This window comes from Podarcis raffonei, chromosome 18 (assembly GCF_027172205.1).
Source record: "Podarcis raffonei isolate rPodRaf1 chromosome 18, rPodRaf1.pri, whole genome shotgun sequence".
NCBI lineage: Eukaryota > Metazoa > Chordata > Lepidosauria > Squamata > Lacertidae > Podarcis > Podarcis raffonei.
Window position 1 is genome coordinate 10,651,691 of NC_070619.1, and position 27,120 is coordinate 10,678,810.

Sequence of the window (27,120 nt, forward strand, 5' to 3'; positions counted from 1 at the left end):
GTAGGACCCTGGCAGAGACACATGCCCGACTGGCATGTTCTCTCCCTCCTGGTTGATTGTTCGGCAGCTTCGAAACCACTGGTTGCACTCCTTCCTCCTGGGCCGTGTCCAGAAAGTGGTGGTGGGGAATGAGTGTTCGGACCCCTGGACTCTCACTTGTGGGGTGCCTCAGGGCTCCGTCCTCTCCCCCATGCTTTTTAATATCTATATGAAGCCGCTGGGAGAGATCATCAGGAGGTTTGGGCTGGGTGTTCACCGGTATGCGGATGATACCCAGCTCTACCTCTCTTTCAAATCTAAACCAGTGAAGGTCCTGTGTGAGTGCCTGGAGGCGATTGGAGGATGGATGGCGGATAACAGATTGAGGTTGAATCCTGACAAGACAGAAGGACTGTTTTTGGGGGATAGGGGACAGGCAGGTGTGGGGGACTCTCTGATCCTGAATGGGGCAACTGTGCCCCTGAAGGACCAGGTGCGCAGCCTGGGAGTCATTCTGGACTCACAGCTGTCCACGGAGGCGCAGGTCAGCTCTGTGTCCAGGGCAGCTCCATCTGGTACGCAGGATGAGACCCTCCCTGCCCGCAGACTGTCTGGCCAGAGTGGTGCATGCTCTGGTTATCTCCCGCTTAGACTACTGCAATGCACTCTCCGTGGGGCTACCTTTGAAGGTGACCCGGAAACTGCAACTAATCCAGAATGTGGCAGCCAGACTGGGGACTGGGAGCGGCCACTGAGACAACGTAACACCGGTCTTGAAAGACCTACACTGGCTCCCAGTACGTTTCCGAGCACAATTCAGTGTTGGTGCTGACCTTGAAAGCCCTAAACGGCCTCGGTCCAGTATACCTGAAGGAGCGTCTCCACCCTCATCGTCCATCCCAGACACTGGGGTCCATCTCCCGAGGGCCTTCTGGCGGTTCCCTCACTGCGAGAAGCGAGGTTACAGGGAACCAGGCAGAGGGCCTTCTCGGTGGTGGCACCCGCCCTGTGGAACACCCTCCCACCAGGTGTCAAAGAGAAAAATAACTACCAAACTTTTAGAAGACATCTGAAGGCAGCCCTGTTTAGGGAAGCTTTTAATGTTTAATAGGTTACTGTATTTTAGTGTTTTGTTGGAAGCCGCCCAGAGTGGCTGGGGAAACCCAGCCAGATGGGCAGGGTATAAATAAATTATTATTATTCCCCAACATCGCAGCTACCAATGCCAACCGACATCAGCACACTTAGGGATCCGCAGTGTCTGTGCAGTTCGCGTGACAGACCTCAGCATTTTGGCTAATCTACTTTATTTACACATAAACAGGCACGGAGCACTGCAACATGGCTCCTTCTCTCTCTCTAGCATCAGACAGCAAAGAGGAAAAAAAGAATAAAGGACAATAGTCCCACTTCATGGAACACAAATATCCTGTCTCCGTCACTTCCCACTCTGTGGAGTCAAAACATACGCCGTCATGGGATAGACAAAAATCCCATTACTGCAATCACGGAGCAGGAATTCTAACAATTTTCTTCCCAACAGTGGGCACAGTTTGCTTTTTGAGAGAGTCGCAAAAGGGCCACCCTAGAGGGGGAGTGGCGTCGTACAAAATGGCTGCCATGGAGGGGGAGTGGCGTCTCACAAAATGGCTGCCATGGAAGGGGGATGGCATCACGCAAAATGGTGCCATAGAGCAGACATGGCGTCATGCAAGATGGCTGCCATGGTAGGGGAATTGGCATCACACAAAATGGTGCCATAGAGCAGGTGTGGCGTCACGCAAGATGGCTGCCACTGAGGTAACCTGGCATTGCACCAAATGGCCGCCATGGAGGGGGAGTGGCGTCACACAAAATGGTTGCCATGGAGGTAACCTGGCATCACACAAAATGGCTGCTACTGAGGTAGCCTGGCATTGCACCAAATGGCTGCCCTAGAGCGGGTGTGGAATCACACAAGATGGCTGCCATGGAAGGGGGATGGCATCACACAAAATGGCTGCCATACAGCAGGCATGGCGTCACGCAAAATGGCTGCCATGGAGGTCACCTGGCATCACACAAAATGGCGCCATAGAGCAGGTGTGGTGTCACACAAAATGGCTGCCATGGAGGTCACCTGGCATTGCACCAAATGGCTGCCACAGAGCAGGTGTGGAATCACACAAAATGGCGCCATAGAGCAGGTGTGGTGTCACACAAAATGGCTGCCATGGAGGTCACCTGGCATTGCACCAAATGGCTGCCACAGAGCAGGTGTGGAATCACACAAAATGGCGCCATAGAGCAGGCGTGGCGTCACACATGATGGCTGTCATGGAAGGGGAATGGCACCACACAAAATGGCACAGGTGTGGCGTAGATTGGGGAGTTGAAATGAGAATGGCTTTTCTGTTTCCCCCTTGCTTCTCAACGTACAGGAAGTCCTGGGTGCGAATCCTGGAGGGAGGGCTTGCGATGCATCTAACTTCTTACTTCTGTTCTTTCTCTCTCTCCTTCCTTCCTCCACCTTTACGCTTAAGTCAAAGGACTCAAGAAAGGTAAAAAAGAAGCTTTGGGGCAGGATTATTATTATTAATAATATTATTAATCCCGTCCTTTGCCCCAAGGTCCTGGGTTCAGGTTACAGCAGTCAGAACGCCGTGTTAAAAGCAGTTTAAAATTATTTCCATTTGCAACAATAAGGTGCATTCTTCAACGGTTGCGATGCATCCATTAATCGCTTATCGATTAATCGCAGTTGCAATCAAAATTATTCCACTACCCCCATTGCAAATTGGGCGATATTCGGCAGAAAATGCAAGCTATCAAACGGCTGAAAAGTCTGCAAAATTTTGATAACGAACCTGATTTGTAACGAGGGGGTTTCAATAATCTTGATTGCAACCGAGAAAGTTTTTCCAGCGGAATTTTTTGAAATTTGGAAATGTAAACGAGCGGATGGTGCTTTTATTAACATGCGGTGGCTTTGCAAAAAAAGCTTAATGAGAAATGATAAGCAACCAACTAATTAAGAAGTTTTAAATGACAATAGAGAGGGGGAAACCAGGAGCCTCTTTTTGCTAGGTCTGACTAGGCCACAGTTGCCGAAATAAATAAAATTGTGTATGCATGCAAAAACTGCAGCAAGGAGGAGAAAATTGAATTGCAAGAAAGAACAGGCTTTGGAAATCAAAAATAAGGTTAAATACCTGGGGGTTTGGATTTCAACTAAAACCACAAATCTGTATGAAGACAATTACTTTAAAACATGGAAAGATATATAAAAAATATATGGGAGATTGGACAAACTCCATCTCTCTCTTTGGGGAAGAATCTCAGTAGTAAAAATGAACATATTGCCCAAAATGGTTTTCTTGTTTCAAACAATACCAATTTTAGGAGGAATGAAATGTTTCAAGGAATGGGAAAAGGAAATAGCTAGATTTGTCTGGAACGGAAATAAACTGAGAATTAAGCGTCGGGTGTTGAGAGATAAAAGGGAGAGAAGAGGATTTGCGCCCCCAGATTTGGAATTATATTATGAGGCCGCAGGATTGGTATGGCTAAAGGAATGGATTGCATTGAAAGACACCGATGTGTTAGATCTTGAGGGCCATGATAACTAGTATGGATGGCACTCTTATTTAATATACGGAAAGATGAATGTCCACAAGGGGTTTTTGAGCCATGTGATAAGGAAATCACTGATTTGCAATGGTGTTGAATAGTTTCGATCACAGCTTGTAAATAAAGAAGGTTGCATTATCTTAGACAGTGGGTTTTTTCGGATTTTCGGCTTCACAGCTTCCCTCTCTCCCTTTTTTCTGGCAGCGGAAGAAGCCAAGGAGACGGACCTCTTGAGGGGCATGGGGGTCCAGGCCTCCCGCCAGCTGACGGGCTGGGCACTGGTGCGCCAACAACTCCGCGCACTCTTCACCAAGCGCCTTCTGTACGCCCGCAGGAGCACCAGGGGATTTCTTGCGCAAGTATAACGCCCGACTCCTCTTCGTCTGGGTTTGGAAGGGGATGGAGGGTGGGTGGGGGGCTGGGGGTCTCTCTCGGGGGTTGGCTGCAGAATCATAGAGTTGGAAGGGGGAACCCTGAAGGTCATCCATCCCAACCCCCTTGCAAAGGCTAAAGCATCCCGGACAGAGGGCCTGTCGGCGCTTCCGTGCGACCGAGCTGTAATGGCTCTCCTCCCTGTGACGGGAGGGCATTCCACAGGGAGGGCGCCACCACCGAGAAGGCCCTCTGCCTGGTTCCCTGTAATCTCATGTTTCGCAGGGAGGGAACAGCCAGAAGGCCCTTGGGAGATGGACCCAGGTGTCCGGGCTGAACGATGGGGGTGGAGACACTCCTTCAGGTCTACTGGGCCATTTAGGGCTTTCAAGGTCAGCACCAACACTTTGAATTGTGCTCGGAAATGTACTGGGAGCCAATGTAAGTCCTTCAGGACCGGTGTTATATTCTACGATTTGCCTGCCACTGATCTGCCCGCTCCCTCCTTTTGCAGATTGTGCTTCCGGCGGTCTTCGTCTGCATCGCCCTCCTCTTCAGCCTCATCGTACCCCCTTTTGGCAAGTACCCCCCTCTACACCTCGAACCCTGGATGTACGGACCTCAATATACCTTCGTCAGGTGCGTCTCAGAACCAGGGCCGGATTTAGGTTTGGTGAGGCCCTTTATATGTCCAGCTGTCCTTTGCCAGCAACAAATGGCCGCTGGTTTTTTGGGTTGAATATATGCTATATGGTCATTGATGGACCTCATGGGCATGTAAAGCCATTTGCACATTCAGAATGTAGGTAGAACAGCGCATGGAACCAGAACAGCGCATGGAAACGCTGTTTACCTTCCCGCCGGAGCGGTACCTATTTATCTACTTGCACTTTTGATGTGCTTTGGAACTGCTAGGTGGGCAGGAGCAGGGACCGAGCAACGGGAGCTCACTCCGTTGTGAGGATTCGAACCGCCGACCTTCTGTGGTTTAACCCACAGCGCCACCGGCGTCCCAGTATATTAATAGCGAAATACAGTTAAGAAACATATTAATAGTGAGATAATTATTAAGCTCTAACTTAAAATGGGACGCAGGTGGCGCTGTGGGTTAAACCACAGAGCCTAGGACTTGCCAATCAGAAGGTCGGTGGTTCAAATCCCCGCGATGACGGGGTGAGTTCCCGTTGCTCGGTCCCTGCTCCTGCCAACCTAGCAGTTCGAAAGCATGTCAAAGTGCAAGTAGATAAATAGGTACCACTGCGGCGGGAAGGTAAACGGCGTTTCCGTGCGCTGCTCTGGTTCGCCAGAAGCGGCTTAGTCCTGCTGGCCACATGACCCAGAAGCTGTACGCCGGCTCCCTCGGCCAGTAAAACGAGATGAGCGCCGCAACCCCAGAGTCGGTCACGGCTGGACCTAATGGTCAGGGGTCCCTTTACCTTTACCTATATTAATAGTGAAATACAATTAAGGAGAAGTACATTAATAGCGAAATACAATTAAGAAGTAGTATATTAAAAGTGAAATACAATTAAGAAGTATATTAAAAGTGAAATAATTATTAAGCTCTAACTTAAAACAATTTTTTTATCCATAACAAAATAATGCAAACACCTTGGCATTGGCCAATAACAAAAGCTCCTTTAGAAACACAGTTTCCAAAGACTCATCATCTAACCCTAAGACTTGAGCGACGATGCCAACAGATGCCACACGAAAAACGTCCCTGTTGAGACGGCCGTCCCGAATTGGTGGCACATGCCCTTCTGGCTTGCCCTCTTGATAAAGACTTGAGGAATGAGATTATCACCCCTCTTTTATCGTCCATTCTGGGTCGTCCAGCCACTGCCACAGAGTCCTTTCTCCTGGCAGATCCAGATGAGCAGGTGACGGCAAAGGTGGCAAGGTTTTTCGCTGGGGCAATCAGAATAAGATCCACCATTTGACCATTGATTCGAAACCCCAAAATGTATTTTATATAACTGACTTTTTAGTTCTTTTCTTTGTATATCGTATTGTTGTTTTATCGCTTTGGCCGACGGCTGACGCAAACAAAGATTCATTCATTCGTTCTTCCTCCTCCTGTCCCACAGTGACGATTCCCTGGGCGATGTGGTCTCCTCCCGGCTCCTCGAATCTCTTCTCCGTGAACCTGGCTTTGGGACGAAGTGCATGAGGGATCTTCCGGATCTGTGAGTACCTCGCAGAGCAGCCTTTAAACCAGGCATAGATTTAATATGTTTCCTGGATCCTGAACCTCCATAATCACCTTGGCCTGTGGGTTTGTTGTTGTGTTTTTTTATAATCATGTTTATTGGTTTTTCTCAATACTTTCCATCATAACAACAATCTTACTTTAATATCTTTCCCTCAATGATAATAAGAGGAAGATATTTTGCTCTCCCAGAAACTGAGCATCTCTGCAAATGTAGTAAACAGGAACCTGATACTTCGGAGCACATCTTGTGATTTTGGCATTTATGCCGGAAGAAAATTATTAGAAGCCTTACAACTCAATAGGCTCAATTCTATGCTGCCAACTGCTCTCGGACAGGAATGATCAAATTAATAGTGGCTGAATTTTTGAGTGCTGTCCATGTAGAAAGACTGGGCCATTATAAAGAGATTTAGTGGTTCTTAATTGATCGGTGATGCGGTAGTGTTGTAATGTAGTATTTAGGCAAATTGATTTTCTCTGGAGTTAAAGATCTGCCCTTGTTATGTTGAGCTTGTATTTTGTACAATTCGCATACAGTGTCTGTTTGATAATGTGTGGTTTGCTATGCCTAATAAAGGATATTTATTTATTAAACCTGGGATTCGGGTGGCGCTGTGGGTTAAACCACAGAGCCTAGGGCTTGCCGATCAGAAGGTCGGCGGTTCGAATCCCCACAATGATGGGCTGAGCTCCCGTTGCTCGGTCCCTGTTCCTGCCAACCTAGCAGTTCGAAAGCACGCCAAAGTGCAAGTAGATAAATAGGTACTGCTTCAGCGGGAAGGTAAACGGCGTTTCCGTGCGCTGCTCTGGTTCACCAGAAGCGGCTTAGTCCTGCTGGCCACATGACCCAGAAGCTGTACGCCGGCTCCCTCGGCCAGTAAAGCGAGATGAGCACCGCAACCCCAGTAAAGCGAGATGAGTCGGCCACAACTGGACCTAATGGTCAGGGGTCCCTTTACCTTTACTTTTATTTATTAAACCAGGCATAGGCAAACTCGGCCCGCAAGATGTTTTGGGACTACAATTCCCGTCATCCCTGACCACTGGTCCTGTTAGCTAGGGATGATTTGAGGGGGTCCCCAAAGTTGATGGGCATTGCCATTCAAATAGTGTGTGTATGTGCTCTGCCATGTGATTATGTGGGGTGCGGCTTACCTGACCTCCCACCTCAATATTTTATTCAAATGGGCACCTCTGGGGGCCGTAACCTGGGGCCACATCCCCCCATAACCTGCTGCTTGCCTTGAGGGCTCCAGGAAGGCTCCTTGCCCGTCGGTAGCGCCCCATGAACGAGGCTTCGTGACCCCGGAAGTGTCGCCGGCGCTGGCTTCATTTTTTGAGAACGGCAACTGGACTTCGGCCAACCCATCCCCGGACTGTGTGTGCAGCTCCCGGAAGTCTCGGAAGATGCTCCCGGATTGCCCCGAAGCGGCCGGGGGGCTGCCCCCTCCTCAGGTAAAGCTTGACACCCCCACCCCACTTTGATGAAAGGCCGGCGTTAAGTATAATTGGTTTAATTCACACTGAAATGGGAAATGAAATACGAGACACTGCAGCTGTCTCCCAGCTGCATCTGGTACGCAGGATGAGACCCTCCCTGCCAGTAGACTGTCTGGCCAGAGTGGTGCATGCTCTGGTTATCTCCCGCTTGGACTACTGCCATGCGCTCTCCCTGGGGCTGCCTTTGAAGGTGACCCAGAAACTGCAACTAATCCAGAATGCGGCAGCTAGACTGGGGACTGGGAGTGGCCGCTGAGACCATATAACACCGGTCTTGAAAGACCTACATTGGCTCCCAGGATGTTTCCAAGCACAATTCAAAGTGTTGGTGCTGACCTTGAAAGACCTAAATGGCCTTGTATCCCTGAAGGAGCGTCTCCACCCCCATCATGGACACTGAGGTCCAGCTCCGAGGGCCTTCTGGGCATTCCCTCCCTGCGAGAAGTGAGGTTACAGGGAAGCAGGCAGAGGGCCTTCTCGCTGGTGGCACCCTCCCTGTGGAACGTCCTCCCATTAGATATCAAGGAAATAAACAACTATCTGACTTTTAGAAGACATCTGAAGGCAGCCCTGTTTAGGGAAGTTTTTAATGTGTGGTGTTTTATTCCGTTTTTCATCTGTTGTGAGGCAGCCAGAGTGGCTGGGGAAACCCAGCCAGATGGGCAGGATATAAATAATAAAGTATTATTCTTATTTATAACTGTGGTTTTCTAAGGGACTCTGAGCTCTAAGTTGAGTTGATAATTCACCATTGTTTTCTGCTACTATACATGTGAGTGTTTAACTTTAGATCACATGAGAGGTATTGAATTGCAAATCCGCCCTCTTGGAAAGGGTGGTGGTTGGAGGTCTTTGCTCCTGGGCTCTGTGAGATGTAAATCAAACTCTCCAGGTGTAAACAGCCTCAGACTGACTTTTTATGTCAGCTGCAATAGGCTACAGCGACGCAGGTTTGGTGACCTGTCCGAACTCCCCGTTCCAGATGCAGAGAAACACAGGTGACATTCTCCAGAACCTCACCGGCAGGAACATCTCCGATTACCTAGTGAAGACCTACCCAAAAGTCATCCGCCAAGGGTACGTGGGCGATACATCTCTCTTCTCTCTCACACACACAAACTCATCAAAATTGCTTCAGGATCCGCGGCATGCAAACTGGGCCACAGCGTGTTGAGCCAATAATCCATGGTTCGGTTTGAAAACTCTGTTGGCTCGTGTTAAGCTCGCCACAAACTCGCTTTCTTCTTTTTTTAAATATCTTTTTATTCAAAATTAAAACAAAACATATCATCCTTATTTCCCCCCCATTTTCCCTCCCTCCCACCACAGAACCCACCCACCCCCCGACTTCCCTCAGTTCCAGTCTTTGATTTCTCTAGAAATGCTGTTTTCTGCATGTTACACAGTTGCATAGATCCTCAAACTATTTAGCTGATTATTATCATTAAAAAGTTTGTGAATTCAAAACCAGCCAAGGAGTCCAGTTCGCTTTGTTGCCTCTTCAAATACTTTGTAAAGGGTTCCCATTCATCTTTAAAGTCACAGTTATCCTTGTCCCGCAGCTTGTATGTCAGTTTTGCCAGTTCTGCATAGTCCATCAATTTTTCTTGCCACGATTCTTTAGTTGGGGTTTCTTCAGTCTTCCATCCTTGTGCTATTAAAACTCTTGCGGCCGTTGTCGCATACATGAAGATGTTTTTCAGCTTTTTTGGCAGATCTTTCCCTACAATCCCAAATAAAAATGCTTCAGGTTTTTTAACAAATGTTAAATGGAACATTTTCTTCAATGAGTTGTATATCATTTCCCAAATTTTTAAAATTACCTTACAATCCCACCACATGTGATAAAATGTCCCTTCCTTTTCCTTCCTTCTTCCTTCTCCACAAGCTCGCTTTTGATCTTGTTTCCTCCTTTTTTTAGGTTGCGAACCAAAAAATGGGTCAACGAACAACGGTAAGCGGCGTTCATTCATTCGAACCTTTCCTGGCTTGGAAACTGGAAGTTTCCAGGGCGTCTCGAAAGATGCCCCCTGGGGTTGAGCGAAGACCGTGGTCGTCTTGATGTTATATGAGCCTAGGGTCTCGACCACACGCAGTCTGTAGTCCGCTGGCAGTAGGAGTACAATATGGGCATGTCTTTAAGTTAACACCTTACATTAAAAACCTGACAGTACCAAACTATCGAAGGATTTTCACCAAAGCCAGACTAAACGTCTTTCCTTCTGCAGTGTTGAGAGGAGTTCCCTACCAGGACAGACTTTGCTCGTGTGCTCAAGACATTGATTCCATAAAACACAATTACCGTATTTTTTGCTCTATAAGACTCACTTTTTCCCTCCTAAAAAGTAAGGGGTAATGTGTGTGCGTCTTATGGAGTGAATGCAGGCTGCGCAGCTATCCCAGAAGCCAGAACAGCAAGAGGGATTGCTGCCTTCGCTGCGCAGCGATCCCTCTTGCTGTTCTGGCTTCTGGGATTCAGAATATTTTTTTTCTTGTTTTCCTCCGCCAAAAACTAGGTGCGTCTTGTCTGGTGCGTCTTATAGAGCGAAAAATGCAGTAGTTGCACTGTGCAAAATATGAGCAAGCCAGGGCTGAACTGATACTACCCTTGCTGGTACCTTTCCTGGGAAAATCAGAGGCTCACTATGTCAGGTTCCTATTGGAAGACCGGACAAACACTAGAACATTGGCAGTGGCAAAGTTTTTATCGGTGGTTGCAATAACAAATAACCCCTATATTCTGAACAAAATGCTTGTTTGACCTGGAGGTAGGCTGTCTGAATTGTGTATTGCTTTGTAACGATTCGTTGGACCGTAATAAAGATTGTTGTTGTTGTATGAGCCTAGGAGCCAGTGGCCATCTCAGCCCAGATATCTCATCTCCTGGGGGGGGGGTACCCCACTGTCCTCTCTGCACAAGGCCAACACCTCTCCTCCCTCTGCCCTCGCAAGGTACGGCGGATTCTCTTTGGGCGCCCGCAGTTTCCAGGCCCTGCCGTCGCCGTCGGAGGTGGCCGCCGTCGCAAGAGAGATCCGCGACTGGCTCGTCGTCGCTGAGGTGAGGCTCGGCCAGTGGTTGGAAAGCAAGCAAGACCTGCTGGCGTGATCCTAAATCTCTTTTTTAATATACAGTCATACCTCGGGTTACAGATGCTTCAGGTTGCGCGTTTTCAGGTTGCGCACCGCACAGAACCTGGCCGTACCAGAACGGGTTACTTCCGGGTTTCGGCGCTCGTGCATGCGCAGAAACACTAAGTTGCGCTTTGCGCATGCACAGAATCACGTCCTGTGCATGCACAGACGTGGCAATGCGTGTTGCGAGCATTCCTCCCACATGGATCACGTTCGCAACCCGAGTGTCCACTGTATGCAATTTATTAACTTTATGATAATGAAAAAACAAAAACAAAACCCCATTACAATCAAATAATTAAACCATAAATCATAATTGACTTCCCTCCACTCCCCGTCCTCGCTCCATTATTTTATACTTATTCATATACATCTTATATTCTCAACAGTACAATTTTAAACCTTATTCATCTTGTTACAATAATAATAATAATTTATTATTTATACCCCACCCATCTGGCTGGCTTTCCTCAGCCACTCTGGGTGTCTTCCAACAGAATATTAAAATACAATAGTCTATTAAACATTAAACAAAAGTTACAAGTGACTTTTAGAAGTTCAGCTCATGTAGAAAGCTGTACACAAAGCTTGCATTATATGCGTTAAACATGTCTCCCATTTTCATTAAAAAAAAATGTCCTTTATCTTTCTTGGATTTCAAATGATCTAATACGTCCTGCATTGTTCATTATTTTGTTTTGCCAGTCGTCTTCTCCATCGGTGGCTTCTTCCTTCTTTATTGTTTGATGTTTAGGAGCTGATTTGGGGGTGTTGCATTGAACGAATGAATAGCGAAAGTTGTTACGGTGATCTATTTAAGCCCTATGGTGATCTTTTTTCCCCTTCCATCGCAGGGGGGTCCTCTCGACAGACTTCTGAATAACCTCAGTGGCTTCGTTGAGGGGCTGAGAACGCGTCAGAATGTGAAGGTGTGCTTCTGCATATTTTGTTCTTCTTCTTTGGCGATCCCTCTTAGCCGAGTAAGATTGTCTTCCATAAACATGGTTTTCACAGTGAGTCCGTAAGCGACTGTGGAGGCCAATTCTGGATCCACACGTCCTTCCACAGTGGGGACATAGGTTTCCGGGCGGGAGTCGATCCCGGTGAGGGTTTGCCAAGCGTGCCTTCCTCTTAGCACGTTTCTCCCTTGAGCCCTGAGTTCGAGTGTCTTCAAAGCCCAGGACACCTTTCGTCAAGGCTGTTCTCCAGTTGTCGGTGTTTATACTATATTTTAAAGATTTGCCTTGAGAGAGTCTTTGAACCTCTTTTGTTGACCACCAGCATTACGCTTCCCATTTTTAAGTTCGGAATAGAGGAGTTGCTTTGGAAGACGATCATCAGGCACCCAAACAACATGGCCACTCCAGTGATGTTGATGTTGGAGAAACACGGTGTTAAACACTAACAAATAATAATAATGTGGTATCCTGCACGTTGGGTGGCACTGTGGGTTAAACTACAGAGCCTAGGACTTGCCGATCAGAAGGTCAGCGGTTCGAATCCCCGCAATGACGGGGTGAGCTCCCGTTGCTCGGTCCCTGCTCCTGCCAACCTAGCAGTTTGAAAGCGCACCAGTGCAAGTAGATAAATAGGTACCGCTCCGGCGGGAAGGTAAATGGCGTTTCCGTGCGCTGCTCTGGTTCGCCAGAAGCAGCTTAGTCCTGCTGGCCACATGACCCGGAAGCTGTACGCCGGCTCCCTTGGCCAGTAAAGCGAGATGAGCGCCACAACCCAGAGTTGGTCACGACTGGACCTAATGGTCAGGGGTCCCTTTACCTTTACCTTATCCTGCCCACAGGTGTGGTTCAACAACAAGGGCTGGCACGCCATGGTGTCTTTTGTCAACGTGGCGAACAACGGTCTCCTCCGGGCGAGCCTACCTGCCGGGGCTGACCCTTCGCGTTACGGCATCACGGCCATCAACCACCCGCTCAACTTGACCAAAGAGCAGCTCTCGGAGGCGGCCCTGTGAGTAGATGGCGCAGAAGCGTTGGGGAGGTCTCTGGGCGCCGTGATTGGCTGCGCTGCTGTGACATCACAGAAGCTCGGCGGGTGCTCCCATTTTTCTCGGAGTTGGGGGATGGGATCCCGTTCGTGGAAACCGGGAATTGGGTTGGGTTTTGCCTCTGAATTGGTTGGTTCCTGGGGATCACACAGACGGGGAGGGTTTTGGTCAAGTTCCTGTTGTCCTTGTGGACTTTCCAAAGTCATCTAGCCAGCACCATTTACATGAAGAAGCAGGGAGTGGTCTCTGCCCCACCCAGCTTCCAATCCAAACGCCGGCTATGGCCAAATGCTATGAGCTTATTAGCAGCGAAAAGATTTTAAATAAATTTTTACTTACACTTTTCAGATAATCTACATTTCATTGATTTTACAGTCATCTGGACATTTTAAAACTTCCTTCCCCCTCTTTCCTGCAGTCCCTTAAATTTGTTTTTAATATCTTCTGCGTATCCAACTTAACTTACTTATTTTTTAATCTTCTTTAAATACATACTCTTATGTAAATAATAACATATTCAAATTCAAATTAACCGTACATACACTTCTATATATACTCTTATGTAACTGCAGGTTGTTACAATAATACCACCAGGGTTTTTATCTGTTTACAATTTGTCTGTAAATAGTCAATAAACCATTTCCGTTCTTTTATATATTAAAAAAGTTTATCTTGATTTCTTACTCTGGGATGGGATGAGGTCCCTCTTCCCCGACTCTACAGTTTTCCTCCGGTTCTCCTTCCTGGCAGGATGGCCACGTCGGTGGATGTGCTGGTTTCCATCTGTGTGATGTTCGCCATGTCCTTCGTCCCAGCCAGCTTCGTCCTCTTCCTCATCGAGGAGCGCGTCAGCAAAGCCAAACACCTCCAGATCGTCAGCGGGATGAAGCCCGGTGTCTACTGGCTGGGCAACTTCACCTGGGATATGGTGAGGGGGGGGCAAGGGTTGCCATACCTCCTGGAAAACCAGGACACGTTCTCTTTCGTTTTGGGAAGCTTTTAATGTTTAATAGGGACGCGGGTGGCGCTGTGGGTTAAACCACAGAGCCTTAGACTTGCCAATCAGAAGGTCGGCGGTTCGAATCCCCGCAACAGGGTGAGCTCCCGTTGCTCGGTCCCTGCTCCTGCCAACCTAGCAGTTCGAAAGAACAAAGTGCAAGCAGATAATAATGTGGTATCCTGCACGTTAGGATACGTCGGCTCCCTCGGCTAGTAAAGCGAGATGGGCACCGCAGCCCCAGAGTCGGCCACAACAGGACCTAATGGTCAGGGGTCCCTTTACCTTTAATGTTTAATAGACAATTGTATTTTAATATTTTGTTGGAAGCTGCCCAGAGCGGCTGGGGAAACCCAGCCAGGTGGGCGGGGTATAAATACAGTGGACGCTCGGGTTGCGGACGTGATCCGTGCGGGAGGCATGTCCGCAACCTGCAGTGCTGCGTCTGCAGGTTGCAATTCGGTGCTTCTGCGCATGCACAAAGCGCGAATTAGTGCTTATGCACAAGCGCTTATGCACAAGCGCTTTTGGAGGCACAACAGGCCCATCGGGGCGGATTTTTACATTTTAAAGGAAACATCTGGTTTAAAAATAAAATAAAATTGGGGGGTGGGCACGCATGTGATCAGGAGGGCCCTGGAAGTGGAAGCGCCACAGCGGAGTGAGGCCGACGCTGTGAACATGCCAGGGCCAGATTTAGGTTTGATGCTGCCCTAAGCTCCTGAAGGTCATGGGGCCCTTTATATGTCCAGCTTTCCTTTGTCCACAACAAATGGTCGCTGTTTTTTGTGTTGCAGTCAGTCAAGCCCTGCTCAGAGTAGACCCGCTGAAACCAATGTCCCCAAGCCAGCTGGGTCTGCTGTTAGATTGGAAACCAATTCAGAGTTCCTAAATCTAGGGGAAGATATTCAGAATCTACGGCTTCCCTTGTCAACATCTTGCCAAACTCACCTTTGCGTCTTCTCCTTCTTCTTCCAGTGCAACTACCTCGTTCCGGCTCTCCTGGTGGTGCTGATTTTCCTCTGTTTCCAGCAAAAATCGTACGTCTCCTTGGACAACCTGCCGGCTCTGATCCTCCTGCTCCTCCTCTACGGGTAAGGCAGCTAGGGGCGTAGGGGAAAGAGATTTGATTCAGTTCACGCTTCCCAAAAGAATACGCAGAACGAAACACAGCTGGGTTTGAGTTTCTCCAGATTTGGCAGTACGGTTCTCTGGCCATGTTTGTTCACGTCCGTCTGTCTTGGGAGATGTTGTTGTTGTTTAGTCGTTTAGTTGTGTCCGCCTCTTCGTGACCCCCTGGACCAGAGCACACCAGGCCCTCCTGTCTTCCACTGCCTCCCGCAGTTTGGTCAGACTCATGCTGGTAGCTTCGAGAACACCGTCCCACCATCTCGTCCTCCGTCGTCCCCTTCTCCTTGTGCCCTCCATCTTTCCCAACATCAGGGTCTTTTCCAGGGAGTCTTCTCTTCTCCTGAGGTGGCCAAAGTCTTGGAGCCTCAGCTTCAGGATCTGTCCTTCCAGTGAGCACTCAGGGCTGATTTCCTTCAGAATGGATCGGTTTGATCTTCTTGCAGTCCATGGGACTCTCAAGAGTCTCCTCCAGCACCACAATTCAAAAGCATCAATTCTTCATTAAGAATGGATGCATTTGAGTTGTTTGAGTCCCAAGGCGTTTGAGAACCAAGGTACTCCTGTATTTAGGATATTCTTCAAATATTCAATGGTTCTTTTTCATTTCCTCCTCCTCTCTTTGCCCGTTTCCAGCTGGTCCATCACCCCTCTGATGTACCCAGCTTCGTTCCTCTTCAGCGTCCCAAGCACTGCCTATGTGGTCCTTACATGCGTCAATCTCTTTATTGGCATCAATGGGAGTGTGGCTACCTTTGTTCTCGAGCTCTTCACCGACAAGGTAGGCTACGGGGACGACTGGGTCCTTGCGGGGTAAAGGTCCTGTGTGAGCGTCTGGAGGCGGTTGGAGGATGGATGGCGGCTAACGGATTGAGGTTGAATCCTGACAAGACAGAAGGACTGTTTTTGGGGGACAGGGGTGGGCAGGTGTGGAGGACTCCCTGGTCCTGAATGGGGCAACTGTGCCCCTGAAGGACCAGTTGCGCAGCCTGGGGGTCATTCTGGACTCACAGCTGTCCATGGAGGTACAGGTCAATTCTGTGTTCAGGGCGGCTCCATCTGGTACGCAGGATGAGACCCTCCCTGCCCGCAGACTGTCTGCCCAGAGTGGTGCATGCTCTGGTTATCTCCCGCTTGGACTACTGCCATGCGCTCTCCGTGGGGCTGCCTTTGAAGGTGACCTGGAAACTACAACTAATCCAGAATGCAGCAGCCAGACTGGGGACTGGAAGTGGCCGCCGAGACCACATAACACCGATCTTAAGACCTACATTGGCTCCCAGGACGTTTCCGAGCACAGTTCAAAGTGTTGGTGCTGACCTTGAAAGCCCTAAACAGCCTCGGTCCTGTATGCCTGAAGGAACGTCATTTATTTATGTAAGGCGCAGTTTGTGTTCATACCTTGAAGCTTAAACAAACACCAATATTATTATTATTATTTAAAAAGAGCAGCCTCCTTCAGGAGGACTGGAAACTTGAGGCCTGCAAAACATTGGGATGCAGAATTTGGAAATGTTAGACCTTTGGGTATTGAGCGATATATAAATTCAATAAATAAAGTAATAATAGGAAGTCGGATAGCAATGAAAGTTAAATTGGGTTTTACAAGTAATATGTGCTTATATTTTTTGTTTCTTTTTAGTATTGCAATGTGTTTTCTTGTGTGTGTTTTTATGTTATATTTGTTAAAATTGTGGAAAATTAAATATTTATTTTTGAAAAAAATAAAGTAATAGTGCTGCTGCTACTACTACTACTACTACTACTAATAATAATAATGTAGGAAACGGTTGTTACGCTGTACTGGGGACGCCAACTTCGAACTCCTGTGAAGGAGAAGCCTGGTTATCCATGGGAAATTTTTAAAAAAGTAAATAAATATGTGTGCGTGTGTTTGCTCCCCTCTCCTGAGCAGAATTTGAACGACATCAACGTCATCCTTAAAAAAGTCTTCCTCATCTTTCCACACTTCTGTCTTGGCCGTGGTTTGATCGATATGGTGAAGAACCAGGCGATGGCGGACGCCTTTGAGCGCTTTGGTGAGTGGCGCTTGGCGGCTGCCAAACAAAGCGAGGCAGCGGTTGTGCCTCGGGGTCCCTTCACCCGTACAATTCTTTAATTCTATTATTCCACGATCAGAAAGCATTCCCCTTTCAATCGCTTCCCTCGCCGCCGACCTGGAAGCAGGGCAGTAGCAAAAACAAGTTGGATGGCGGATAACAGATTGAGGTTGAATCCTGACAAGACAGAAGGACTGTTTTTGGGGGACAGGGGGCAGGCAGGTGTGGGGGACTCCCTGGTCCTGAATGGGGTCACTGTGCCCCCGAAGGACCAGGTGCGCAGCCTGGGGGTCATTTTGGGCTCACAGCCGTCCATGGAAGCGCAGGTCAATTCTGTGTCCAGGGCGGCTCCATCTGGTACGCAGGATGAGACCCTCCCTGTCTGCAGACTGTCTGGCCAGAGTGGTGCATGCTCTGGTTATCTCTCGCTTGGACTACTGCCATGCGCTCTCTGTGGGGCTACCTTTGAAGGTGACCTGGAATCTGCAATTAATCCAGAATGCGGCAGCCAGACTGGGGACTGGGAGCGGCCGCCGAGACCACATAACACCGGTCCTGAAAGACCTACATTGGCTCCCAGGACGTTTCCGAGCACAATTCAAAGTGTTGGTGCTGACCTTGAAAGCCCTAAACAGCCTCAAAGGCCCAGTATCCCCGAGGGAACGTCTCCACACCGGACACTTGAGGTCCAGCTCCGAGGGCCTTCTGGCGGTTCCCTCCCTGCGAGAAGTGAGGTTACAGGGAACCAGACAGAGGGCCTTCTTGGTGATGGCACCCACCCTGTGGAACGCCCTCCCACCAGATGTCAAGGAAATAAACAACTACCTGACTTTTAGAAGACATCTGAAGGCAGCCCTGTTTAGGGAAGTTTCTAATGTTTGTCGTTTTATCGTGTTTTTAATATTCTGTTGGGAGCCCCCTAGAGTGGCTGGGGAAACCCCGCCAGATGGGTCATGTATAAGTAATAGATCGATAATTGATTACGGTCAAAGACCAGCTCGCATAACACAGTAGGCGTTCACAGTATGCATAGCACAGTATGCGTTCATAAAGATAAAATATACCATCAGAGCAGATTGCAGCAATAGCTCATGAGTTAAAATTGAGATATATACATACACCTGTACAACTGAGATTTGGGCTACCATAAAAATTGACCCTGAGGCACACCAAAGGGCGACTTCAGCATTTCCCTAGCAAGCTATTTTATTCTAGATGATGATCTGTGCCTACAAATCTGGGCGCAGAATCTGGCTACCAGCCAGGTATCAGTAATTACTACTACTACTACTACTACTACTAATAATAATTTGTTTTTATGAATCTGCTGCACAGACAGGCAGCTATCCCTTTACAACTGAAGAAAACCCAAAACCGATTTAGCCTGCCTCTCCATTTTTCTCTCACCAGCAGAGGCTGCTCTCTGTTCATGTTTACATCTCTTCCCCTGTGTAGGTGACCGAAAATTCGTTTCTCCTCTAAACTGGGACTTAGCAGGCAAGAACATCTTCGCCATGGCTGTGGAAGGAGCCATTTTCTTTGCCTTCACTCTCCTGGTGCAGTACAAATTCTTCTTCTCTTTCCGGTGAGGGGGCTGTGTGCCTCAGTGGTTAGAGCCAACGACCTCGCATGCAGAAAGGCAGGTCAGCGTGGCCTTTGGTGGCACACCCATCACGCGGGAAAGTCTCAAGTCCATTCCTGGCTGTCTCCATCCTGAAGATCGCTGGCTTCCGCAGAGTGCGGAGCCCTTAATCTCAGGGTTCCGTGTTCGAGCCCTGCGTCGGGTAATAGTTTCCCGCGTTGGAAGCAGGGTGGATTTGATTTAAATCAAATTGATTTAAACCTCTGCCTCTGCCCTGGCGCCCTGGCGCCCCACGCGTCTTGCCTCTATGGGGACACTTTTTGGAGAGGGGTAAAAGGAGGACTGGGACACGTGTGCCGCTGTTGGTTAAACCACAGAGCCTAGGGCTTGCCGATCGGAAGGTCGGCGGTTTGAATGCCTGCGACGGGGTGAGCTCCCGTTGTTCGGTCCCTGCTCCTGCCAACCTAGCAGTTCGAAAGCACGTCAAAATGCAAGTAGATAAATAGGTACCGCTCCGGCGGGAAGGTAAACGGCGTTTCCGTGCGCTGCTCTGGTTCGCCAGAAGCAGCTTAGTCCTGCTGGCCACATGACCCGGAAGCTGTACGCCGGCTCCCTTGGCCAATAAAGCAAGATGAGCGCCGCAACCCCAGAGTCGGTCACGACAGGACCTAATGGTCAGGGGTCCCTTTACCTTTTAAAAGGAGGACTGGTGGGGCCGGCCAGCCGCGGCAGAGCCGATGGAGGGGTCTTTACGTTGCCTTCCCCTTCCAGGCCCTCCCCGGTCAAGGAGTCGCCTCTGGGAGAAGAGGATGAGGACGTTGCCAAGGAACGGAAGAGGGTTACCGGCGGGGTACCGGCCGCGGACATCCTCGTACTGCAGCAGCTGACGAAGGTGTGGGGGGGCAGGGGGGGGGCAAACGCACAGCACGTTTTAACGGGCGATTGATTTGTTTAAGGCATTCGTGTCTCGCTAGCGAAGGCTCCTGCCAGTTCCCCTTCTCTTCTCGTTTTCCCTGAACTTTAAATTGAGTCCCTCGCATTTTGCAGCCATTTGCAATTGATTGCTACTACCGTCGTCCCTAGGGACTCGGGTGGCACTGTGGGTTAAACCACAAAGCCTAGGACTTGCCGATCAGAAGGTTGGCGGTTCGAATCCCCGCAATGACGGGGTGAGCTCCCGTTGCTTGGTCCCTGCTCCTGCCAACCTAGCAGTTCGAAAGCATGTCAAAGTGCAAGTAGATAAATAGGTACCGCTCCGGCGGGAAGGTAAACGGCGTTTCCGTGCGCTGCTCTGGTTCGCCAGAAGCGGCTTAGTCCTGCTGGCCTCATGACCTGGAAACTGTATGCCGGCTCCCTCGGCCAGTAAAGCGAGATGAGCGCCACAACCCCAGAGTCGGTCATGGCAAGACCTAACGGTCAGGGGTCCTTTTACCTTTTTCCGTCGTCCCTTGGTTCCCTAATGGAATCCGCTCTGGAAGTCTGTCCGACTTCTGAAAACGGTTGGCTCCTGCAGCCGATTGTAAGCCCCGTCCGACGTTGTGGTTCCCCAAAAACGTTTGCAAACCGGAACGCTCACTTCCGGGTTTGCAGCATTCGGGAGCCTAAACAGACGAGCACCAAGGCGTTTGACAACCAAGGTACGACTATATTATTATTTGCATTCATTATTATTATTATTTAAAGCATTCGTGTGTTGCTAGGGAAAGGAAGCGTCTTCCAATTCCCCTTCTTCTCCTTTTCTTGTTTTTTTCTGAATTTTAAATTGAGTTCCACGCATTTTGCAGCAATTTGCAATCAATTGCTTGTATAACAATTTATTATTGTTCTTGTTATTATTATTTAAGGCATTTGTGTGTTACAGTGGTACCTTGGGTTACATACGCTTCAGGTTACAGACGCTTCAGGTTACAGGCTCCGCTAACCCAGAAATATTACCTCGGGTTTAGAACTTTGCTTCAGGATGAGAACAGAAATCGTGCTCCGGCGGTGAGGCAGCAGCAGGAGGCCCCATTAGCTAAAGTTAAGCTAGCTGGGTATCCTGTTGTAATAATAATAATAATAATAATAATAATAATAATACAGTGGTACCTCGGGTTACATACACTTCAGGTTACATACGTTTCAGGTTACAGGCTCCGCTAACCCAGAAATAGTACCTCGGGTTAAGGACTTTGCTTCAGGTTGAGAACAGAAATCGTGCGGCGGCAGCAAGAGGCCCCATTAGCGAAAGTGGTGCTTCAGATTAAGAGCAGTTTCAGGTTAAGTACGGACCTCCGGAACGAATCAAGTACTTAACCCGAGGTACCACTGTACTTATTTATGGAATTTATTTTGTGCCCTTCATCCAAGGATCACAATATTAACACACAAAAATACAAAAAAACCCCCAACACCCAATAACCTCCCTTCTGCAGTTTAATAGGCCATGGATTATTTAATGAGCCCAAGGCCTGGGAGAAGAGGAATGTTTAAATTTAAAAGAGAATTATATTGAAATGTAGGCACTGGATGTGGGGGGCCAAAGCTCTTGCCTTAAGTCACAGTCATTCCCTGAAGGCCTCTTGGAATATAAAGCAGTATTCCGTCGCTGGCAGGAGAACAACAAGGAGGCAGCTTCTCTGGAGATTGGGAGCTACCACCAAGAAGGCCCTGTCTGGAGGGTGGGAAAGGAAGATGCCCCTTTGCCATGCGCAGTGTGCTGGGCCTGGGGGTAATCCGTGAAATGCGGTCCAGGAGACCAGTCCAGAATCTGAAGGTTCTGCTAGGAGTCAGTCCAACAGGGCCAAGGCAGGACCCCAGGCAAGGACAGGTACAGGATCTCAGGCAGGATCTAGCATACAGCAATGTTGCTCCCGCAACCTGGGGCGGGGTCCGACAGCTTTTTAACTTTGTCGGGGCAACGGCCGGTCCTGATCCCCCGGCGACTCACCTCCCTGTCTCGCCTGAAGGCGAGCACTCCTCCTGCGAGTACTCAGGTCTCTCCTCTCAGACCTCAGTCTCTGCAGCTCGGGAGACGTCGGTGGGTTACTAGACCCAGGGGCTGCCTCAGTTTCCCCTGACCCAACCGGTAGTGGAGCAGCTGTAAGGGATGGCTCAGCTGGAGGCAACGAGGGAATCCCCACATCTGGAGCCAGGGCAGGATCAGGCCCCTGACTCGGCCCAGCTGGTGTTTGTTGCAGGGGAACCTGTGCAGACTGGGACTCTTCAGAATCAGGCCCCAGACTCGGTTCAGATGCCGCCTGAGGCAAAGGATCCAGTGCGGACTAAGTCCCCTCTGGTTCCTAGTCCAAACCCGAGTCCCAAGCCATCACACGCAGGAAATGTGTCAATCTGGCAGCGCTCCCTAGTGGGTGGGGAGAGGAATTCACATGTGACTGCCAGTCTGCAATTCTTCCCCCAGATCTACCGGAGGACCAAGAAGCCAGCGGTGGATCGCCTGTGCGTGGGGATCCCTCCGGGGGAAGTAAGTGACCTCGCGGGGGAAGGAATCGGGCGTTCTTGAGGAGAGGCATATTTAGGGGAACTGAATTTAATTCTAAATTATATTCTGGAAACGTGGGAGATTTCAAGGGGTCAATAAATAAATAAATAGATGTACTGTGCTATATTATAGGGACGTGGGTGGCGCTGTGGGTTAAACCACAGAGCCTAGGACTTGCCGATCAGAAGGTCGGTGGTTCGAATCCCCACGACGACGGGGTGAGCTCCCATTGCTCGGTCCCTGCTCCTGCCAACCTAGCAGTTAGAAAGCACGCCAAGTGCAAGTAGATAAATAGATACTGCTCTGGCGGGAAGGTAAAATGGCGTTTCCGTGCGCTGCTCTGGTTCACCAGAAGCGGATTAGTCCTGCTGGCCACATGACCTGGAAGCTGAACGCCGGACCCCTCAGCCAATAAAGCAAGATGAGCGCCGCAACCCCAGAGTCGGCCACGACTGGACCTAATGGTCAGGGGTCCCTTTACCCTTTACCCTTTACCTTTACTGTGCTATATTAGAAGCAAAAAACCTTGTTTTGATGAATTGGGAGAGCCGCAAAAAGATTCCGTTGAGCACATGGATTGATGATATGGACGGATTAGCTACAGACGAACAAATTGCATGTCGACGCAAAACAAGAATAGATAAACAGGAAGAAATCCGGGGACGGAATTTGTCCGGGGACAGATTTGCAAATCCGGGGACTGTCTCCAGGAATCAGGGACGTCTGATAACCCTAACGTACCTCACTGCGAACCTGTGGTCTCTTGACTTTTTGCCAAATTGGAAAGGGGAGTTACAGTATTTTTCACTCTATTGGACGCACCGGACCATAGGAGGGGGAGAACAGGGGGGGGGATTTTTTTTCTTGTTCTCCCCCTCTAAGTCAAGGTGCATTCTGTGCATTCAAGGTGCGTTCACCCGAAGCCTCCGGAGCCCAGCGGGAGTTCCTGCTGGGCTCTGGAGGCTTTGGGTTCCTTTTGACCTGCTGTTTGAGGCTGGCGGGGGGCGGGGAGCGCTGCTTTCCCCCACTGCCAGCCCCAAAGACCAGGTCGGGGAACAGCGGGAAGGCGGCTCTCCGCCTCCCCACTGTCCCCCCAGCTTGTGGGGCTCGCGGTGGGGAGAAGCGCTGCTTTTCCCACCGCCAGCCTCCAAACCAGGTCGGGTTTGGAGGCTGCTTTCCACAAGCCTTGGGAGCCCAGCAGGAACTCCCACTGAGCTCCCAAGGCTTGCGGATATCTGCCCGAAGCCCGGGGCGCACTACTTGGCGCACCCCAGGCTTCGGGCTGCAGGCTGCTCCCAAGGACGCGGATAGCTTCCTGAAGCCTGGAGAGCGAGAGGGATCGGTGCGCACCGACCCCTCTCGCTCTCCAGGCTTCAGCGAAAGCCTGCATTCGCTCCATAGGACGCACACACATTTCCCCTTCCTATAGAGCGAAAAATACGGTACATTCTGCACTGGGTGCAGGAAGGGATGTGAGAGGACAATTGATGATTTGAAACTGTATTTAAGCTGATAAAATGTTTTGTAAGCTGCTGCTGGGGGCTGGTGCGGAGGACTGATGGCTTGTAATGTTCGACTGCTATGGTTTTTTTGAAATAAAACTAAGCAAAGATATTGTGGATGGCCTTTTAGTTATGCGCCCCCCAGTCGCTGTCCGCACACTGTGTTGGCGCAAAAGTCCAACCCAAACTTTCCCCGCAGTGTTTCGGTCTCTTGGGGGTCAACGGCGCCGGGAAAACGTCAACTTTCAAAATGCTAACAGGAGACTCTGAGGTGACGTCCGGGAAGGCCTTTCTGAAAGGCTACAGGTCAGTGCCGATTGGGAAAAACCCCGCATAAATCTAAATCAAGTAAGTGTTGGAAATCTAAAGAGAAAGAAGGTTCTGTTTATCCTACGTTGTGGTCTTGTAGTAAGGTTAAAGCTTCACTGGGAAATGATATATAATGCAATGAAAAGGATGTTTAAAATAACATTTGTAAACAAACAAACAAACCCAGAAGCTTTTCTTTTGGGGAATTATAGGGACTGAACTGGGAGCCAATGCAGATCTCTCAGGACCAGTGTTATGTGGTCCCAGCGGCCGCTCCCAGTCACCAGTCTAGCTGCCGCGTTCTGGATTAATTGCAGTTTCTGGGTCACCTTCAAAGGTAGCCCCACGTAGAGCGCATTGCAGTAGTTGAAGCAGGAGATAACTAGAGCATGCACCACTCTGGTGAGACAGTCCGCGGGCAGGGAGGGTCTTAGCCTGCATCCCAGATGGAGCTGCCCTGGACACAGAACTGACCTGCGCCTCCATGGACAGCGGTGAGTCCAAAATGACTCCCAGGCTGCGCACCTGGTCCTTTGGGGGCACAGTTGCCCCATTCAGGACCAGGGAGTCCCCCACACCTGCCTGCCTCCTGTCCACCAAAAACAGTCCTTCTGTCTTGTCAGGATTCAACCTCAATCTGTCAGCCGCCATCCATCCTCCAACCGCCTCCAGACACTCACACAGGACCTTCACTGGTTCTGATTTGAAAGAGAGGTAGAGCTGGGTATCATCCGCATACCGGTGAACACCCAGCCCAAACCCCCTGATGATCTCTCCCAGCGGCTTCATATAGATATTAAAAAGCATGGGGGAGAGGACGGAGCCCTGGGGCACCCCACAAGTGAGAGTCCAGGGGTCCGAACACTCATTCCCCACCACCACTTTCTGGACACGGCCCAGGAGGAAGGAGTGCAACCAGTGGTTTCGAAGCTGCCGAACGATCAACCAGGAGGGAGAGAACATGCCAGTCGGGCATGTGTCTCTGCCAGGGTCCTACACGAGAGTAGGACGAGCTCCGGACACAAAAACGGTTGGCCAAGCCCTAGCGGTGCACCGGTTCCAGAAACACAAATCCATTGGCGCTGCGGACAAGTTTCCACCCTGACCGGAGGGCAGCAATCCCGTCGCGGTGCGGACCTGAACCGTGGCAGATATCCTCTGGTGCCCAAGCCGAGGGCAGTACAAAGCCCAGGGGTCTGAAAACTCATCCCCCAACACCACAAATTTAAGAAAGGGCAGGGGAGAGACCTGGGTTAACCTGCCATGATCTTTGCTTCTTGCTTCAAAGCTGACTCTCTCTCCAATTCCCAATTTCCTAACCCTCACTGTCCCCCCCCACCTACAGCGTAATCACTGACCTGCAAGCAGTCCACCAGAACATGGGATATTGCCCCCAATTTGACGCCATCAACGACCTGCTAACCGGACGCGAACATCTCGTCTTCTACTCTCGCCTGCGCGGGGTCCCGGAAACCGAAATTCCCGGGGTGAGAGTTGCAAAAAAAGGGCCGGCTCTCTGGCGCCCTGGCTGAAAAAGCACTCTGCGCATGCTCAGACGGTGCCTTGGTTGTTTATTACAGTTGTACCTTGGATCTCCCGAACAAATCGGCTCCCGAACGATCCAAACCCAGACGTGTCTGTTTGATAATGTGTGGTTTGCTATGCCTAATAAAGGATAACTGTATTTACCAAGGGACGCGGGTGGCGCTGTGGGTTAAACCACAGAGCCTAGGACTTGCCAATCAGAAGGTCGGCGGTTCGAATCCCCGCAATGACGGGGTGAGCTCCCGTTGCTCAGTCCCTGCTCCTGCCCACCTAGCAGTTCGAAAGCACGTCAAAGTGCAAGTAGATAAATAGGTACCGCTCCGGCGGGAAGGTAAATGGCGTTTCCGTGCGCTGCTCTGGTTCGCCAGAAGCGGCTTAGTCATGCTGGCCACATGACCCGGAAGCTGTACGCCGGCTCCCTCGGCCAATAAAGCGAGATGAGCGCCGCAACCCCAGAATCGGCCACGACTGGACCTAATGGTCAGGGGCCCCTTTACCTTTTATATTTACTAAACCCAGAAGTGAGCGTTTCAGTTTCCGAACGGTTTTTGGAAGCCAAACGTCTGACTAGGCTTCCGGTCGGCTGCAGGAGCTTCCAAGCGGAAGCTGCTCTTTGGTTTCCAAACGGAAACCAATCGGAAGCCATGCTTCAGTTTTCGAACATTTTGGAAGTCGAACGGACTTCTGGAACGGATTCCGTTCGACTTCCAAGGTACGCCTGTATTATTATGATGATGGGGGCAAACCTATGCTCCGTTGGCTCTGCCTGCCGTTCGCTCGGGCGCCGCCTGCTGCTGGGCTCCCCACCTCTTGCCCAACCAGTGTATCTCTCCCCGCCAGGTGGTCAAATGGGGACTGTCAACGCTTGGTCTGACGGCCTACGCGGACAGGCTCGCCGGACGCTACAGCGGCGGCAACAAACGGAAGCTCTCCACAGCCATCGCGCTCATCGGAGCACCGCCGGTCATTTTCCTGGTCAGTGATGGGGAGCGACGGCACCTTTTGTGTCGCCAGCAGTTTTTCGAGCCAGAAGGGAGTGGGTGGGTGTTAGCAGGGTGGGCAAGAACTTGGCGAGGCTTGAAATTTCGTTTGTTTGCGGGTTCTAGGACGAGCCGACGACGGGGATGGATCCGAGGGCCAAACGCTTCCTTTGGAACTGTATCCTTGGCGTGATAAGGGATGGCCGGTCGGTGGTCCTCACGTCCCACAGGTAACAAATAATAATAATAATAATTTATCATTTATACCCCGCCCATCTGGCTGGGCTTCCCCAGCCACTCTGGGCGGCTTCCCAAAAAATATTAAAATACTGTAATACATCAAACATTAAAAGCTTCCCTAAACAGGGCTGCCTTCAGGTGTCTTCTAAAAGTCAGATAGTTGCTTATTTCCTTGACATCTGACGGGAGGGCGTTCCACAGGGCGGGCGCCACCACCAAAAAAGCCCTCTGCCTGGTTCCCTGCAGCCTCGCTTCTCGCAGGGAGGGAACCGCCAGAAGGCCCTTGGGAGATGGACCCAGGTGTCCAGGCTGGACAATGGGGGTGGAGACGCTCCTTCAGGTATACTGGGCTGTTTAGGGCTTTCAAGGTCAGCACCAACACTTTGAATTGTGCTTGGAAACATCCTGGGAGCCAATGTAGGTCTTTCAAGACTGGTGTTATGTGGTCTCCACTCCCAGTCCCCAGTCTAGCTGCCGCATTCTG

At 50.0% G+C, this 27,120-nt stretch overlaps 1 protein-coding gene across 1 annotated transcript in view; it reads left to right on the forward strand.

The window, feature by feature from the left end:
- Nucleotides 1–27,120, forward strand: part of ABCA7 (ATP binding cassette subfamily A member 7) — a 70,786-nt gene that overhangs the window by 39,554 nt on the left and 4,112 nt on the right. Inside the window, exons 27-46 of the mRNA XM_053372866.1 lie at nucleotides 3,690–3,947; nucleotides 4,475–4,599; nucleotides 6,051–6,149; nucleotides 7,432–7,630; nucleotides 8,658–8,752; nucleotides 9,597–9,629; nucleotides 10,628–10,733; nucleotides 11,662–11,736; nucleotides 12,606–12,775; nucleotides 13,563–13,740; nucleotides 14,788–14,903; nucleotides 15,574–15,718; nucleotides 16,853–16,976; nucleotides 18,453–18,582; nucleotides 19,351–19,471; nucleotides 21,980–22,042; nucleotides 23,762–23,862; nucleotides 25,211–25,358; nucleotides 26,257–26,391; nucleotides 26,523–26,626. Of these exons, the coding sequence (XP_053228841.1) occupies nucleotides 3,690–3,947; nucleotides 4,475–4,599; nucleotides 6,051–6,149; nucleotides 7,432–7,630; nucleotides 8,658–8,752; nucleotides 9,597–9,629; nucleotides 10,628–10,733; nucleotides 11,662–11,736; nucleotides 12,606–12,775; nucleotides 13,563–13,740; nucleotides 14,788–14,903; nucleotides 15,574–15,718; nucleotides 16,853–16,976; nucleotides 18,453–18,582; nucleotides 19,351–19,471; nucleotides 21,980–22,042; nucleotides 23,762–23,862; nucleotides 25,211–25,358; nucleotides 26,257–26,391; nucleotides 26,523–26,626 (2,525 nt within the window). The remainder of the gene's footprint in view (nucleotides 1–3,689; nucleotides 3,948–4,474; nucleotides 4,600–6,050; nucleotides 6,150–7,431; nucleotides 7,631–8,657; nucleotides 8,753–9,596; nucleotides 9,630–10,627; nucleotides 10,734–11,661; nucleotides 11,737–12,605; nucleotides 12,776–13,562; nucleotides 13,741–14,787; nucleotides 14,904–15,573; nucleotides 15,719–16,852; nucleotides 16,977–18,452; nucleotides 18,583–19,350; nucleotides 19,472–21,979; nucleotides 22,043–23,761; nucleotides 23,863–25,210; nucleotides 25,359–26,256; nucleotides 26,392–26,522; nucleotides 26,627–27,120) is intronic.